This window comes from Hyposmocoma kahamanoa, unplaced genomic scaffold (genome assembly GCF_003589595.1).
Source record: "Hyposmocoma kahamanoa isolate Upper Pololo Valley unplaced genomic scaffold, ASM358959v1 94, whole genome shotgun sequence".
Lineage (NCBI taxonomy): Eukaryota > Metazoa > Arthropoda > Insecta > Lepidoptera > Cosmopterigidae > Hyposmocoma > Hyposmocoma kahamanoa.
In genome coordinates this window covers 6746860-6766292 of record NW_020654878.1, presented here as the reverse complement: position 1 = coordinate 6766292, position 19433 = coordinate 6746860, and the positions used below count along the sequence as shown (strand labels likewise).

General features: G+C 35.3%; 2 protein-coding genes across 3 annotated transcripts in view; one reads left to right on the top strand and one right to left on the bottom strand.

Moving 5' to 3' along the window:
- Positions 1-11836, bottom strand: part of LOC113237777 (serine/threonine-protein kinase Doa) — a 53554-nt gene extending 41718 nt beyond the window's left edge. Inside the window, exons 1-3 of one of the 2 annotated variants that reach the window (XM_026474431.1) lie at positions 11690-11791; positions 9614-9653; positions 8028-8167 (exon numbers count right to left, since the gene is read on the bottom strand). In XM_026474431.1, coding sequence (XP_026330216.1) covers positions 8028-8167; positions 9614-9616 — 143 coding nt within the window. In that variant the 5' untranslated portion in view covers positions 9617-9653; positions 11690-11791. Of the gene's footprint in view, positions 1-8027; positions 8168-9613; positions 9654-11689 lie in introns of both variants that reach the window. The other variant, XM_026474430.1, reaches the window with a different exon arrangement.
- A 2439-nt stretch (positions 11837-14275) lies between these two features.
- LOC113237869 (progestin and adipoQ receptor family member 4) overlaps positions 14276-19433 on the top strand; it is a 112986-nt gene continuing 107828 nt past the window's right edge. The window contains exon 1 of the mRNA XM_026474568.1: positions 14276-14866. Within this exon, the coding sequence (XP_026330353.1) occupies positions 14497-14866 (370 nt within the window). The 5' untranslated portion in view covers positions 14276-14496. The remainder of the gene's footprint in view (positions 14867-19433) is intronic.

Sequence of the window (19433 nt, the reverse complement as noted above, 5' to 3'; positions counted from 1 at the left end):
AGGGGTGTGGATAAGAAAGTTTAACGTTTCCAAGTCGCCATAGAAGTTGAACCAGTTGGAAAGAAAAAGACAGTTTTTCTTCTAATTGCACCTGTATGTGCACCTGTAGAGCAATTACATACAAGCCGTCGCATATACCTAAAACCAGATACCGGCAAAACTCGTCGTCCGTGCAGTGAAACTAGACGCTGTACTTCACTGTACATTTATGTCGATTCTATGTCTCCAATTTTTACAAGTAGTAATGATAAATGTAGTGTATTTCCATCGACCACGAGAGGAGAGCACGATGCGCGGGAGGAGTTTGCACAATTCGTGGTCGTGGGCGCAGTGACGCGGGCGCATACTGGAGTCGGGAGTCAACGTACTGCGGGACCGGTTCGCTAATCGATCCCGCACCATGCCGCGCGCTCCTGTCCGCACCTAAGTGCAAATAACGGCTCCTCAAAATCCAGGCACGACCGGATAATATGCTGGTGTGCACTCCCAACAAATCTGCGTTGTTTGTAAAAAGACATGACAACTGGTTACGAACTATACACTTATCCACGAACACTTATGTTCTAGAAGGTTCTATATCTATTATTTCGTCCAATTCTACTCAATATCTTTGTGTTCCAACTTCTTAAAACAAATGTCTACCAATTTCAACTTAGTTATCTGGTTCAGGTAGAACCATTTATTTAGAATGACGTAATCATAAAATTAATCAGTATACATACGTAACAAACTAGAAGAAATTATAAACAAGTATTCGTTTAGTATTACATAAGTTTGGTACGGAGACATGCCATTAAGTCGTTATGTCAACATAATGAACATTTACCCGCTAAGTCCACGGCGTCCGCGCAATTTCCTCTAAACCGATCAATCTCTGGGCATCAAATGTCACGTTGTTCAAACGGCCGATTTCCGAGGACGTGACAATCGGGCTATTGTTCGCAATTCGTAAATACGCGTGTCTGGTCATTGCGACAGGCGCCTCGGGAAACGACTTTAGTGAACAATTTATGCACTCAATTGGTTCTTCAAGAAAAATGAACCGTTTAAGGATCGCACCCAATTTTATATACAAAAACATCTTTTATACATTCGTTTATTAAATCACCTTGTACTGATAACCGATTTAGAATTTTGGTGATTTATATCAATGATACTTGACCTACCTGGCAGGAAATATTTAAAAGCAAATGAAAGGAAATGGTAAGGACAAATTCAGTATCTAACTCTTATGTACAACATTAAATGCACAGATCAAAATTGCAATCGATGTAACAATTTGGCACTGAATATAATCTAATATTAGAGTTACAAAAGTATGTCCCGTGTGTCTAATTTAGTTTTACGTCGTCAATAGCGTGAAGAGTTGCGATCAAACCAGAACTCTCACAGAATGCACGAGAAACAAAAGAAAGAAATCACTCGATAATTCTGATTCACCATTAAATACAAATAACGTCAACAGTAATCGACCTATGCACCTTGACCTTTAAATAACTTAAATTCAAACGGAAACTAGTTTCTTTGTGTAATTTAACGTACAGACATATCAGTGAGACAGATTAATACTTTAGATTGAATCTAAAGACTTTGACTTGCATTGCATTTAGAAAAATATATAGTCATGTCAACTAATGAATGATGCAGAGGTGTAATCTTCAGATGTGGCAAAGCGCAACGTGTTGGAGGAGACCCTGATGTCCCCTAGACGAGGTAAGGCCACATGGGCCATTGTTGAATCAACAGGATATGAGTTTGGCGGCCTTGTCATCGTAATCCAATGTTAGCACAGGAGAAGGAAATAATCTTCTTTAATGATCATCTCCGTGACCTTGTACACTTGTCAAAAATACAATGATCATTTGCGACGACGACTAATTAGAGGAAGAGCTTTATTCTAATTGTTAGAATAATTCGTGACGATATTTAATAAACGTACATCATAAACACTGCCTTGTTTCTATTATTATTTATTAAATTAAATTTTTAATTATTATTTTAAGCGTAAGTTTTTATTATTTTTTAAAACCGATAGCTATACAAACCACAATTAATAAAATTTAATGTAATACATAATGATAGTATTTTAAGAGAACGTCAGCGAAGCTAGAAGAAAACGTAAGACATGCTAGATTGTTTTAAATATGAACGACATTACAATGGCTGCAGACAGGAAGTGAGCACGGGCTAACGAACTGACAACGAGCTTGGTGCATAAATCGGCGATCGGATAGTATCGGGGGGCCCGATACGACGCAGGCGCATAAATCGCGTGGCGCGTTCCGCCTCGCGACATGGAAAGCGTTTCTGGCCGAGATCTACGCGGATCAAGTCAGATAAATCTCGCCGTGTGCCATGCCAGAAAAGAGACGAAAATAAGACCTTTACTATTGATATCGACTATTTGTAATGACATTATTATAAATATACTCACACGTCTGCAATCTAAAAAGAATATCATTTGAAATCAAATCCTTTACATTGCCTTTATTTATTGTTCAACAGCAACGGTTAGCTCAAAGGACTGTGGATAGCCAAATAGCAGTCCGTAAAGAGCTCAGCGTGGGCCGCTGCACCTACTGCACTTCTAGTTTTACTGTGTCAAGAACAACCTCTCGCCCCCACCCCGCACTCAGGTGCCGTCAGTCGCTCCACCATTTCTCATTTAAAAAATATGAAACACCAAGTCACGACAAATGGACATTTGAAACTGCGCAACCTAGACTTAAGACGTTATGCACTTTTTACTGCTCGACAAAACAATTATGAAGTTTCCTCGTTTGGTAACTGTAGTTGGTATGCCTATTTCGAAAACAATGACGACGTAGTTGTCTTTGACAGTAACAAATAAATCCAACGGTGTCGTTTTATGAACATGTAGTGTACCTATTATTTCGCTATCAGGCAAAAAAAAAATGAAACGATGACGTGATTGTAGTTAGTGAAAAACCAACATGTTTAACGTGTCCTCGTCGATAGCATTAAAGATTGCTGTTTTAGTTAAATGACCTTTCAGAGGTCCTTGGCATACAAACTTTACGAAAGAAAATTAAAACACATCAAAGCGCATATAGCCGTTACACCGAGGAAAAGATTACATGCATTACTCAATGCGTGTTATTACGTTTTGTACGGTGCGAACCTTATATTTACAGGTGTTGATTGTGATACATTATGCTCGGGTATTAGCTGTGGCGATATCCTTGAGTCAGAGCGTTTAATTCTGTAATTGTAATTTCCATCAGACGTACATCCATTACAACTGACAACCTACAATTACCTGTCGTCGGCCCTTTGCACAAAATATCAATTTATAACACACGCATAAGAATTGTTTGAATTTGTTGCATAAATGATGGGACTAACTCTCTAGTGAGTAATAAGAGTTCGCTTAACTCTTGAACATAAATGAATCCATTGTAGCTATCCCTCTTCCACAAAGGGCTTACGACCGGATTAAACCAGATTTTTGCGGTGAAACTTACAAAATAAACAGACGAAATAAATTGATGTACAGTACACACAAAGTCAGTTTATTGGTTTCTTATTGGCAAACCGTTTTGATTATAAAATTGTTTTCCTATTGTAAAATAATTTCAATATTTAAGTCAGATTTTTCCAGCGTAACCAAAATCAACATAAGTAACAGGATTTTTACGATATATTTAAATGTAATATAGTTTAAGTACACAGAAGTGCATCGCAACTTAGCTCAGCCCCGTAAGAACAATGCATCCGTCATAAACAACTGATAACGCGGTTTTATCTAACGACACACAATTTAATAGAGATAGCCACTCTCAGAATAATGAAATAATTTAGATTAGAGAAATTTCAAAGAAACATCAGATACATCAGAAAGAAACTACTAAATAAATATTCTGTATTTAATCAAAACAATTATTTAGTGGTAATTAGTAGTGGAAATTCAGAAAGAAGGAACGACATCTGCAAGTCGTGCAGCCGCCGCAACATAAGGAAAGGTGGAAAAAACCCCTTGCCGAGGAATGCCACAGCAAAACTGGATTCCTACGCGTCGTCGCTTGCAGCGGTTCGCGAATGGTGACCCCACTCGCTTGCCGTTTCAACCAATAAAGACATTTACAAAACGGGATTTATGATCCTGTACAATTTATTGTACTCAATGGCAGACAAGGAACATTATTGCATATTCGTTGTTAAAGGTAAAAAAACCACAACGTACATGACGTTGTTTCAGACCGTTTCAATTAGATTTATACTGGTAATTAAAAGTTAAACAAGAGTTGGCACTAAAACTCCGAATTATTTTTTCGGTTTTCTTTCTAAAGGTTCAGGGTGTAATAAAATATTAATTTGCCAAGACTAAGGTACGAAACTAAGTAAAGGTAATGATTGTAGCGTTACAGTTCACCAGAAAAAAAAGTATATGTACAATACTATAAAAAATAATACCCACAAAGAGATACATGAAGGCCGCTACGTTAATCAGAGTCAACGTGTGACAAACTAGATGCATAGGTTACGTTGCCAATTTGTACAGACCCACATACTTAATCATACAATAATTGATTGGCACCTCTTGAACGTCATCGCGTCGCTGTTGTGGCGCACTTAACATATAGTTTATACGGCAAAACAGTAAAATTACTTATTTATCTTAGTATTGGCAGAAGTGCGTGAACATGTTTCACAATGGGTTCTTGCATCAAGCGATCTCGTTGGTATCGCGTGTGCGATATAAAGTATCGAACCGCGATTTCAAGTTTAATTTTATTGGCAGTCAGAAAGAAATGGTGAGACATGTGTAATAAGTTTCCTTTTGTGGTAATGGTTGGTTGATGAGCTATATTCAGTTATATATATTATATTACACGAGTTCTCCACTAGAGATTTTTTCCTTCGTCTCCATGTTTATTTTAAATAATACCCAGCGACTGGACGAACAAGTGGTGCGGCTGGTGGTAAGCGCACGCCTATCCCTAACAGTTGCAGTGCCACCCAGAGCCTTAAATCGCAAAGATACATAAGTGGACAAGTCCCATGTGCCCGTAATTTCATTGAGCAGCAATGCTCACATCACTGTTTGGCGGCTGAAATGGGTACGATGGCAGTACTTCCTTGGGCGAACTCTTTCACAAGGAGCTCTACTGCTACTAAGTTTTGATTATGAGTAAAGTAATACCTCATTGGTTCAGACTCCAAGCAAAGTGCTATTAGCGAGTAATGGAGGACAGGTTAGAAGTAACCTGAGAGGGTGTCCGCGGCTAACGCGACTCCTGGCCGTATGCCCCCGGCCAATCTGCCGGTACCGTACGAACCACCGGCCAACCGTTACTTTCAATCTATTCAATCACGTTTATTGCAGGTGCTTGCCTTATAGAAAGCCTAGATATGTGAAAATCTTGTGGCACTTGGTTGTGGCACACAAAACACGTGTAAAATCGCAATAAACATTATACCACGTTGAATCCATTCATATATTCTCAGTAATTTACAGAAGGAAAATTGTAATGATAAGACTAAACTGGTTATTAAACCATATAAGTCAACGTTACACACAGTTTTTTCCAGAAAAGAAGGAGATGACGTATTATCCCCGATCATTATCTATTAAAAATAGTAGCAACTATGGGGGTTTTACACATTTCAAATCGTCATAGTGGAATATGCATAAAATAAATCTATAAATTCTTCGATTAACCTGACCTACTCTTATGTTGGTTTATCATTAAATCGAACTGATTATGTATAAAACAAACGTTTTTAAGCTTGACGTTGAAATTCTGCTGTATTCCAAGAACAATTTCTTTTTGCTTCTCTAAGCTTGGAATATCCTAGCTGTACAGACAACTGGTTTGTACTAGATTAGGTCCAGAGAACTTTCGAAATGGCATTTGAAGGGCATTTATAATGTCGAGAAAACCGAGGATTTGTAAGAGATAGCCGTCCCTAAATCTCAGATAAGCGAGATTGAACAGAGCAAGCAAAGCTCTGGCAAAAAATTTGTACACAACAAACTTTACACCTTTCCGCTGGTAATAAAACCAATAACAGATGTCACCTGAAACAGCATTACCCAAACGATATTTACATAATACATTTTTGAGAGGACAGCACCTTCGTCCCAAAAGATAACGTTCATTTCAAGTGACTCAGCAAACAAAGGAAATTTGAACAACGTAGGCTATAAAAGTGATATGCGCAATTATTGCGAAGTCATGCTCGGAAATACATTTTTTACGATACATTTTGCTCTCGACACTCAAGGCATTTGAGATTGCAGTCTAGCAAAGAGTGTACTAAGGGCATTCCTTTATTTAAACTTACTGACTGTTCAGGTTTGTATGCCGTCAAATATCATCATCTGGAAATATTTGCCATCAATATCAAAGAAACGAGAAGGTATAACAAATAAACATGACATGTAACGCCACCTAGTAGTAAGTGGCCGAACAACACATTTTGTTCAGAATCAGAGGCTGAGCCGTATAGGAGTGCTAAAAAATTGCGGTAGATGTCGTTATTACACAAAGCTTATTACATAGGTATCTATGTAAATATCATTATGGACAATAAAGATCAAAATAAAACCATAATAATTCTCAAACTTATTGTATCACTTTCTTTAACACAGCCAATAAAATTACAAAATATGAATGAAAAACCTTTCAAAAAGTGCAATGCACAAAAATTTGAAATGTCTAGTCAAAATAGTATTATTAAAAAGTAATAAATGTGTACCTGACAACGGGATATTTCAGAACACTTTTCGAAATTTAAGTACTTAATAAAAGTAAGTACAGTTTGGTGAAATTATTTGATCTCAATCTTTGGGTCTCATGATAATACTATTACGTACCCTTGGTATAATAAAGCCACAAGTGATCACGTCAAAATTGCTTTTATCACATAAAAGTCATAAAAATAATAGTAACTATATACTACTATATATTCTAGTAATAGTACTAAAACAAGTAATATATACGTGATTTTTTTTTTAATCTCCGTATAAACATAAAAAAGATATCGACTAATTTCGTTCGTAAAATCTTTAAACCTCTCTCGTCAAAAGTTGTCATTTTTCAGACGTGGTATAATTATACCAGGGGTGCAATTTTATGATGCAGCTGATTACAGTTTTCTTATGAATATTCACATTTACTTCAGATCCTCGTTATGGGACATAAGACAATAAACAGTATGTTAAATGAAACAGTTACTTTTCATGCTTATTTTTACAAGCTGTAATAACTTTGTATCCAAATATGGGAATTTTCGGTTTCGGACGCTATATTAAGATTCATTTTAGATTCATGTAGGTGTAAATAATGCGCAATAATTCAATAAATATTTATTTTATAAGCTTTATCTTACTATTGGTTCTATCAACTTTTTGTTTGAAAACTGGCAATTTTTTTGGCATTTACCTACTTCAGATTCCCAGGTGCAAAATAAAAAAAGAAACAAAAATATTCCAGAAGTTTCACGCAACCTCAAATCCTTCCTTGGAGGACAAGTATTTCGTACTTTATTTGTAGTACTACTTTAATTTGACGCTGAACTGTATTTGTAGAAAAAATAAACTTACGCCTTAACAAAATTAGTTCAATAACTAAGCTGCAGGTAAGAAGTAAAAGGAATATGTGGCATGTATGATTTATGTATAAAAACATAAAGAGCAATATGCAATGCTAATAATACTTTAATTCATAAATAAATTTTAAAGAAAACGAATTCTTAATTAGAATGGTCTCTCAAAATACTTTCTAAACCGCCTATTTAATTTTAGTAGTAATGGGCCACAGTCAAATAATTGTGACCAACATTTAAGTTTCGTTAAGGTTCCGTTTATTTTTATTGTAGTCGGGTACAAGTCATTTAGTGAGCTAGCCTTAACGTTGGATCGTACTTATCAGCACTCGTTAACAGCGTAACCAAACTAATCTGTTGGTATATTTGTATTCTGGTTTTGTGTTAGGTTCCGGGTTTACTTCGTGACCTAAATAAATACCATTAAAATTCCAGGCCTTCGTAGCCTTGCTTACCTGTCTCGTTCCCTGCTTCTACTGCGTTTCCTATGAGAGTCCTCACGTTGGCAATCGTCCAACCGCCGCCGCTTCGCCTCGTACGATCGTGATCTCGACCGCGAGTGCGACGCATAATGCTTCCTCCGAGTTCGTGGCATCTGAAGACCAATCAACATGTTAAAACTAATTATGATTGTTAATGGACAATTGCATTTTGAAATTTGTGTGACCAAATACAAAATTAATCTACATGAAAAACATTGTTAATTTGTACTCATTTCAATCTCAATGAGTCATATGTTAACATCCCATATTTTAGTATGAAATGGAATGGTGTTAACATATGGTCATATATATATTAATAGGTTTTTTCTAAATAGTCGAATGCGATTATGCGAGGGAAAAATGGTCATAACATTTTCAGTTTTGGCAATGTCCACTTGCAAAGTCAAAGTGATGATGTGCTTGTACCATGAAGCATGGTGTTTTGCTGTGTTAGCCAGTTATGTAAGTTGTTAATCTATGTTTAATCAACAACTGTCAAGTGGCATCATTATGTGTTGTTATTTGTCTGATTTCCTATGCCTTTATTAATTGATATGGACAACGTTAGAAGCAGTTGGTAAATTCAAGATAAGGTAGTAAACAAATAATCTGATTAATTGGGTAGTGGGCAGCTCTTCAACAAATAATAAGTAAATATGAAGTAAAAATTCTTATTGTGCAATACCAACCCTCCTTTCTCTTCACTAAAATGATAAGAATTGTTTGAATAAATCCTTCAGATGTAGATGGAGGGCTATTATTAGATTACAAAAACAAACTTATTGAGCGTGTTGATTGGTCAACTTATTTTACGCGTCACTGCAACCAGTTACGGCAAAACAAAACTGTAGTGATGTTACTTTTTTACGATAATTATCAACAAACACTTTAATTTTACATATTATTCCAGACATTCAAAATTATATGGACTTTTAAGGCAGTATAAAAAAAAACAAACCAATATAGGACTTTGATATGAGATATGAAAGTAGACTCCAATGTCACCTTATAAAATGCAATGAAAATCGCAATGACAAGTATCAGTCAGCACAGCGTAGCAAAAGCCATTCCACAAAACCAATCATGCTTAAAATAACTGCCAATAATATCATTAGGATCTGATTTCATTTTCATGGACTTTTATAATGTACTTATAAGGACATGATATTTATAATGCAAAGTTGAAAATAACAAAATTTATGTAAAAATTCAAACAGAAGCCTAATGGATCTGAAATGAGTTAAGTGTCATAGGTTGAACTGGTGTCGGTTGGTATAGTTCAACCCTTTTTAAATAGCAATACATGCTGCATGAATGAGACAATTTACAACAAAATATTTTGACATTTTAGGGGTACCTCACATTATTATAAATTCCATTATTTAAGTTTGCACCCAAACTTAAGTAATGGAATTTATATTGGTGAAACTCGAGTTTAGAACTTAAGTGTAGTTTTGATTAAGACGAATATGTGATAAGTCCATAATAGGTATCAGATCTTAACATATGTGATATTAATGCCAGTTGTAGTAGGAAAGTACTCCTGTACTTCCACTTACCATTACAACGTAACCACAACTCGTATCAGAGCAGTTTAAGCTGAAAAACATAAATATTTTAAGACCATTTGCAACTGGTCAATTGCATATAGTATAACAAACCGGCATGCACATGACTGTGAGTGTTATTTCAATAATACACCTTCTAAAAATTTAATAGTCAATATATTTACCTACCAAATTGGAAAATATAGTATTGAATATATGAATGTCTACTGATGGGGGAACAAATAGTACAAATTAAACCTAAGTAGGCAAGAATAAAGCTGCTCAGTGTATCAAGAAATAGTGATAATAATAATATTGGTCCCAAGACAAAAACATACTGTTGACTACCAGCATTTGAAAATTAGACCCAAAATTGTGCTAGTATATTCTTTAGACTTTATATCTCTGTTGGCTACATTATGCACAACTTAACCATAAAGGAACTATTGAATCATTATTTATTTATTAATAAATTCCACAGCTAATATTCAGGAGTAAGTACTCTGATTTATTATAGAGTAAGAAATTGTAAAACACACAATAACAATTAAATACAAAGGTAATGAAAAACCATATATAAATGGTCAACATTCGAAATCATCTTCACCACACATCAAACAAGCACAACAAACACTCCACTACCATTCAGTGAATACATCGCATTTGGGACTAAACACAAAGAGTTCATTCAGCTGAATTTAGCCCTTAGGAATTAATCTGTAACCCTGTAAATGTGTAAGTAGTCACTAAAGGTAAGGTTACCTAACTCTGGGCCATATGCCATACCTTGCATACAAAGACATAAGTATTTCTGTTCATAAGGATCAGATCAGACAATGACACTTCTAACAAGTGTACTGTAAGTAAATTGCTATGCTAATTATAACTGTTCGGAAAGTCACAATCGTTCCTGACAATGAGAAATAGTTTTTAGCTAAAAAGCAGATATGATTTTGAAATTAGAACTGTGGATTATATACAGAAGTTGCAAAGTTTTTAGCAACAGTATAAACTCTATCAACGAAATTGATGACCTGAGTGGTCAATTGGCTTGCACACCGACTTTATGGTGTAAACATCTCTGAGGTCCCGGGTATGACACCGGCCAGGTCAACATAGACAATTAAATTTTCTATAGATAATTTGTTGTATATTATAATATATTATTTATCTCGGGTGTAGGTGTTTGTTGTTGTTTCCGATTTCTGTAATACTGCCTAGTGCTATAGTTATAGTGCATTGGAATCAAAGCAACGTATGAAATGTCTAATATTTATTTATTTATTAAACAATTTAAGTCATAATGCTAAGGCTCAATGCGGTGTTGCTAGTAAGTAACTAACAGTGTTTACTATTACAATATTTTTGATGGCAACAGAATTATAATGGTGTCTGTTATTCCCATATATAACCAAATATGTCATCAAGGCCCAGTCGACCACAGCCTCAGTACATACAATAAGACAATGTATCAGATCAGTATAAAATCTTTTAGCGACTCCAGAACTTGTGCAGCAAGGTTTGGAAAAGAAGCAACCGTGACGCACTTAAGATTGGTAATGAAACATAGAGAGACATGCATATTCTATCTCAACACACTCTGAGGAAAAGAAAGAGGCAGGTTCTTGCAATGATACAAGAAAGGTGCTCTTATTTCTCAGCTAATGGAAGTGTGTAAATAAATACCTACATAATGCTACACAAACACAATAATGTTGATGGATCAATCTAACGATAACTTAGTAACACAAGCATGTGCCAGCTGGTTTGTACATTTAGAACTCTACAAGAAGCGCTACTAAGTTGTACCACACAATCACTTGGTACCAGCTGTATGTATATAGTCAACACGTACCAATAAAGTAAAACGTAATGAATGAAAACATATTAATCTGCCAGTTACAGACAACATCAACAAAAATACTACTATTGATTTAGAATTCCACCTATGATGAAGAAAACAGTTTGTGATGCCAGTACGGCAAATGTCAGACAGTAAAGTTATTTACATTCTGACGCCATGTTGATTTCTACTTCGTGGAGCCCTAAGCTACAATAAGTGATTACAAATTTGTGGATCAAACTTACCTTTGGCTGGCCTAAATGTTTCAATTTGCACCACAATAGTTGAGTAAAACTAGTAACACGATTCCAAGTTCTAGTCGCAGAGCCCTCAATAAAGCTTCTCTGCAACCAAGGCCTGAACATCGATCCGATTCCTAGACAAGCTTTGGTTGGTCGGTTGAAATGCGATGGCGTAAAGCGAGCGAGCCCTGCAGTTGTTTCCTTGTCAAAAAATATATAAAATGATTATTAAAGTCATAATTACAAAATATTATATATTGTCTTAATTTAATTATTATGTTATTTAAATAAACAGTAATTTGGAGAAGTACGATAAGATGATTCCTGAAAATACATTAATTAGATCGTCGTTTGAAAAGGAAGTAGTGAAATGGTAGCGACATCTGCATTCAACTACATGTACTTCTATAGCAATCCAACAACATTAAAGATGCGTTCAGGATTTTATTTCCATAAAATATGCTGTTTTATTTGAGAAGAATATTTGCCCTTACCTTAGAATGTGTATTGTAAGCATAGATTTAGTATATAATTGTAAGATATTTTACATTTTCATCTATATTTTACCATCGTAGAAATAATTTTCTCTTTAGATTTAGAAAATTTGATTCGTTTTTGTTACCTCAACTTCTGGCTGTAATAGACGAATAAACAAAGTACAAGGATGCATGAAGTGACTATTCTACAGCATAGGAAAATCCGAAATTCTAACAACCATGTCTTCAGAACAATGTCTTTTCTTGTGAAAACAATTTTAGTGCTGATCGACTCAGTTACTCAGTTTCATGAAAGGCTCATGGCCAAATTCTGCTGCCCCGATTTTTGGATTGTATTCAGAATGTGCAAAAGTTTAATTTTTTTTATGAAGACACCAAGCTTTTCAGTATAATAATCACGTAACAACTTTGTACATACGATTATTATTATTTATTTGTTGAGCATTGGCTATAGAGCCATCAGCTTAAACAAGCAACAAAGGATTTATGGTCGTATTCCAGAACTCTACTCATTGCTCAAGTCAGGAATTGAGTATGATTTCAAGCACTGGAAATACGACCCTAATGGCAAGGACTTCAGTATGATTTATACTCTTCTTCTCTACTCAATACTCAAGTCAGGACTTGAGTACCTATTGCAGTGAGTACTGAACATCATACTCAATCCTTGCCATTAGGGTCGTATTTCCAGTGCTTGAAATCATACTCAAGTCTGCTCAAGTCCTGACTTGAACATTGTATAGAGTTCTGGAATACGATCCTAAGAAACTTAAAACGCAATAATACTTAAAATTAAAAATTAATTTGTTAAAAAACTGTAATTACAATTTTTTTTCTTTGGACATACGATTTATTATTTATTTATAAAGCATTGGCTTCAGAGCCATCAGCTTAATGATAACAAATAATCAAGAAACGCACAACTAAATAAACTAAAAATCAACTCGTGTAAAAAATGTAACTATTTATATAAAACCCGCCATTTATTTATTAATTTAATATTTATAAATTTAATTATAGAATGGCGCCTGATTGTAAATAATAATAATAATAATAAAAACCATTGACTTACAATAAAAACCATCGAAATGCTTACCTAGAAGACAAAAATAACAAAATACAACACTTGACACTGTATCCTGAGAATGTTGATATGTGTGAAGAACAGTAGGTACTAAATTTGAAGTTCAATTTTTACGCGTACATGTCATCCAACACTATCTACTTTGATAATACTTATGCAATAATCTACAAAGACAAGAGATTAAAATAATATCGAAATACAAGAAATTGTATTGTAGAATTTTAATTAAATTCATATCTGATTAAGTGAGAAAATGTTTAACCAAAATTAATAACGATGATACAATGTTCTTAGTGGTTTTTTATACTATAACAATGATTATACATATGTGTCTAAGTACATAACTTACTAATTCTTATATCTAGAAATGATATCGATAGTTTTTCCTAAAAATATTCCGAAAAATTAGTTTGAAAAATTAATAATAGGGGTTTAGTTATCTGAGGATAAGATAAGGACTCCTTGTAGCGCTCAAATTATTATAATTCAGTATTAATCTTGGTTGCTTTTACTTTAAACTAGTTTGTGTGTACTTCTTTCGATAAAAACAGATATTCCGCATAATTTTTGAGCATAATGCTCAAATATCAAAAATATTCTGATTATACCATTGTAACAAATTTTAATAATAATGTTAAAATAAAAAAGCTTGTCTGTGCGTTACAACAAACAAACAATAAACAGTTTAAATGAAATATTAAATTTAGCATATACAAGCGAGTTCACTTTTAAGTGCAATAAACCTAAGTAGGACGTGTACTTTGTACAGAATCAAAAAGTTGACGCTATGCGTTTATCAAAATTAAACAGAAACATGCAAAAGGTTTTCATTTAGCAAAATATGATTTGGCGGTGAGTGAAAGTGCGATTAAGTGTAAGAAAGGGAGCGGGTCGACCTTCTGGCGGGAATCAGCTGATCGGGATTGCGCAGTGCGCAAAAGCGGGGGGCAAGGGGGAGGCGGAGGTGTCCAGGGCACGCGGCGGCGCCCGAGGACAGTCGCGCGCTCCGCGGCCCGCGCTGCCGCCACTGCTCCGGGGCTCCGCCAGCCCGCGGGCCGCCAGCCGCGCCAGCCGATTACAACGCGGTCACTGAAACCACGCGCCGTATCCCAGCCGCGCACCCTGCGGTTCCTGTCAATGCTGAAGCTGTGATATTTGTACAAATCCCCGGACATGCTCATACTCACTCAGCCTCCTGTTCTTCCACGCGAGAGCATCGCTCAGACGTTATGAGAGACGTTCACGTACCTGATACATGTACAAAAATGCTTGATATGTCAATTCAAGAGATGAACGGGAAAGGACCTAAGAAAAGGAAAAAGTCGTTAGAGCGTATCTGTGATAATGAGGGGAAGGAGGCAACGGAGGCGGAGAAGAGCGAGAGTCGAGAGGAGAAGTGTGGTGGTGGAGTGCATGTGGAGAAGAAGGACGGTGATAAAGGTGGGGGTGGCGTAGAATTGCTACACTGGCGAGACATGCCGCAGCACCTGCAGTTTAACCCGTACGTACTAACGGGCTACCGACCGCTGCAGAGCTGGACGGACTGCGTTCGCAGCCTCTTCTACTTCCACAATGAAACCATCAATATACTCACTCATGGTAACCTAGCAATAATATTAATAACCTGATCCTTCCTTTGTCCATTCTGGTTCCTTACAAAAATAAATAGAAATTGTGTATGTGATACCAATGCATGCCAGAAGGTTATTATTACCATTTCTAAAATTACTTAACGTTGTAAAGGATGGTTCCAAACACTTTGCTAATGCGAATTCGCATTTAAAATTTTTGTGATACCTAGTAAAAGTTGGTTTTGACACGCTTGTAGAACACTTGGTTTGCGCGTTGTGTAGCACTTTAATTTAGCGAAAATAAAAATAATTTAATTTAATATGTATAATACGTAATTTTAAAATGATAAAATGTCGGTATGAAATGAGGCTACGGCTCAATTACCTTAAAACATATTATAAACAAGTTATAAATCCTATATTTAACCGGCCTCAAAAAAGGAGGAATCCTAGTTTTAGTTTCTAGTACTTTAGCTTTTATAGTACCTGCATATTTTAATTTATTTCTAATAAAGTCACCCCAAAAGAAGGAGGTGCTCAATTCGACTATATATTTTTATGATATGTTACGCGTTTAATGAAGCGATTTCAATGATTCTTATTTTGCTGAAAAAGGGGTTACCTCATTAGTACTCATTTAAATTTGAGAACAATATTTTTCCTCTAAGGGTGGTACGTTAGGGATGAACCCGGTTTATTGAATTTCACCCGTTTACCGATTTAAAAAAAACTTGACATATAGGTATAATTCCAATGGTAAGAAAATCACGTAAATCCTGGCAAGAAAAAAAAAGTTTTTTGGTGATTCTAAGCTGATACTCCTTTATTTATTCCATCCTCTAAGATCTGATAAAATGATGGAAATAGCAGACATAGCAGAAATAGCAGAGTATGTTGAGTGTGTGCGTTATATGATTCGTTTCGACGAGGACTTCCCTTTACTTTTCAATTGTGGTTGCGGAAGAAGCCGCAACTAACACAGCGAAAGTGAATATCAATGTTTTGGAGTCGGATTTTTAAAATAAAAATACAGTAACACAAATATAAAGTAAATAATTTGTTTTTATAATAGTATATATTGTATGTATGTATTCTTTATGTATTAATATATGTCAAGTTTATGTAGGTTTATATTACAACCATATTTATGTTATCGTCATTGATAACTATACTTACATTTGAATTTTAATAAATGTATTATACAACAATGTCCCTCAGACTTAGGGTCGTATTCTAGAACTCTACTCAATGCTCAAGTCAGGATCTGAGTATGGTTTAAAGCACTCGAAATCATACTCAAGTCCCTGTCATTAGGGTCGTATTTCCAGTGCTTGAAATCATACTCAGATCTTGACTTGAGCATTGAGTAGAGTTCTGGAATACGGCCCTTAGTTTATTCTCCACGGCTAGGGTTGGCTATAAGATATATCTTCTAGAGATAGGCTCACCTTTGTATATGTCCTTTGTAACTTGAAAATTTCAATGAATTTTTTTAATATAAATTATAATCGCGCATTTGACCTCCATCTCACCTGAGGGAAAGTGACGACGAGGTCGACGATGGAGCAAACACACCTACATAATGCCTATTCACTCTCGCCTTGAAAGTTATAACGTTCAAGGAATAAGTCTGCAGGCAGGGAATTCCACTCCATTGCCGTTCACCATATAAATGTGGAAGCATAACGCTTCGTGCGAATCTTTGGAATATCCACAACATAGAGGTGGAACCCAAGCCTACGCCTAGTCCCCCGGTGATGGAAAGGGGAAGGCGGAATTAAATCGTGTAATTCCATCGCACACGCCCCCTGATAAATCCTATAAAATACGGATAAGCAGGCAACTTTACGGCGGTGTTCAAGGTTCAAGGTTCTCCTGCTTCGTCTCCACTAATTCCGAGTCACCTACAAGCCTCTTGACACGGTTGTCAATTGAATCTAAAGTGGCCAGTTGGTATGTAGCAGAGTCATCTCAGATTTATTTGTGCACTAAAGAATTATTATAAATGATATTACTCTTAGTTGGTAAATATAGCCAATAGTAATAACAATATTACTCTCAGAACGATTGCCCTTTACTTGTACACATATGACCATGTCGTAGCTGACGAGGATGTGCAATAAACTGGAGGCCTACCGCAACCGCTTAAAACAGTATTACTTTATACTTACATTCACTTTTCGTACCATAACGAGCTTAAAGTAAGCTTATTATAATGTTCAAACTATGATGTTTCATTGGCAGCTTTGTGACTATTCATTATCTCAGTTCGTACTATGACGCGACTTTAACATTAAAGTAATATTGCTCATAACTCAAATTTAGCAATCTAAGGGTCGTATTCTAGAACTCTACTCAATGCTCAGGTCAGGACTTGAGTATGATTCAAAGCACTAGAAATCATACTCAAGTCGTTGCCATTAGGGTCGTATTTCCAGTGCTTGAAATCATACTCAAGTCTGCTCAATTCCTGACTTGAGCATTGAGTACAGTACTTTTCTTTTTTTAACAGTTAAAATTCTCTGAATGTTAATAACATAAAGTATGTACGTAAACATTCAGTCTTACCACAAAAGATTTAATAATCACCGTTTTAACATGCGTTTACTTAGTCAGTGACTAATCTTTGAACATTGTTTAAAACAGTGTTTAACGTGTCGCACCACAAAATCATGTTTAACGCCAGTCTTTGTAGACAAAGTATAAGCACTGATATAATATTCTACTATGGCAGCACTAGTATTCATTCATTCCGTCATTCGCCGTTTGTCCCCATCTTTTCTATTTTACGCAGATCCAACAGTGGTTTATGAATAATTTTAAAATAACTAGCAAAGTTTTGTCATAAAATAATATAAAGTAATTTGCAAGTTGTACAATACAATGCAAGAATTTGTTAAATTTTTTTTATTTTATTTCACCGTTTAGCCTGTTTTGTTATTGGATAAAGCGTAACGGAATGTAGTTTTTACCTGACCCTCAGAGAGGACTGATAGTGCGTGTAGTGTTAGTGATCGTTGGTTTCTTTTGAAGAAACTTTCGATTTTTCTCATGCGTATTGTATTTAAATCGATAAATAGTATCAAAAATGGATAAAAAACGCGAGAGTGGTGATAGTTGGATTCAAGACGAAAAAGTTGTAGTGTCAGCCTAGACAAGGGAATTAAATACCACGAAATTATGAAAGTTCCCTTTTGGAATGAATTTGAATTTTTCCCCTGATTAAATACACAGAAATTGCATATCAATACACTCTAAGACGACATCATAGTCAAATATTGTTACCCATTCTAATAAGGTGTAATTAGCTCTCAGTTCTCAAAGGACTCAGTTGAACAGATAGATAAACCAGCATTTGTTCAATAAGTATTTTACTAAATAAATGATGACAGTTGTACTGTTTTTTAGCTACAGATTTTTATCTCAGAATTTAAAATAATAATTCCTAAATATTCCGAAAAGGCACATAAACTGCTACCAAAACGCCTTATTGTCAATATAGCACAAAAACAAAAAATGCCACAGAAAGGAGAAAGTAAAAAACGCAAAGTTGAGAGAGTAATTCGTAAATATCTTATTTTATGTTTGCACATAATTTACTATAACTCTGCCTGTTTATTTCAGATTAAGCCAAAAACTACTATTTTACAAACAACAATGAAGTTAAAGAGAGAGCACCGAAATTATGGGAGGAGGAGTACAAATTAAAACTAAAGTACCAAACAAAAGAATTGTGACCCGGATGTAAGACACAATTTACTAATTGAAGTATTGATGATCGAAAAAGAAATTTAAAAAAAAGTTGGAGAAAAAGGTTTTTGAAATACTATTCTTGAAATAAAAATTGCATAATTTTGTCCAAATTCTATTAATAAATTCGTTATATCAAAAATGTTATTGTATGAAATTTCTTCTTACAATATTTCCTGTTAATGTAGAAGGCACCTGTCTTCTCTGCATTCGTCGATGTCTATATTGCACAAAATCGAACCTTTCTTTCATGTCAATCACTATGTTCTGATCCGAAGATTTTACTGAACTATACCTTTTTCGAAATTTCTCTTCGTCGTAATACTCGAATGGATTAATTCGCTCGCGATGCATTCTGTCTCGAAATATTTCCACATAATCCACATCGTCCATGTCAATAGAATCAATAAAATTCAAGATATCCATAATAATCACCACAAATAAACGAAAAGAGAAATAAAACACAACAGTAAAAGGTAGGTTGCGATGACCCTTGAGTATTGGTGATCTGTAGCGATGGTTGAAACACGCGTTAAACCTAAGGCAGTGGTTTAAATTCAATGTCCAACCCCTGCCCATCCCAAAACAATGGTTAGGCGTGAATTTATGGTACGATTTTTTTCTAAGCATCTGGTAAATCTGCTTAAACGTTTTTGTAGTAAGACTATTTGCTACGATAAGACGATTCGGAACATCAAAAAAGAAAGAGATGGCATTATATAGTTCATATAGCGTCATATCTTTCCTATTTTTAGTAAGGTATAGACAATATTGGGAAATCATTCGTTCTTTCAATCACTTTAGCAATAATACATTACTTGGTTGACAAATTTGTCGTGGTACGA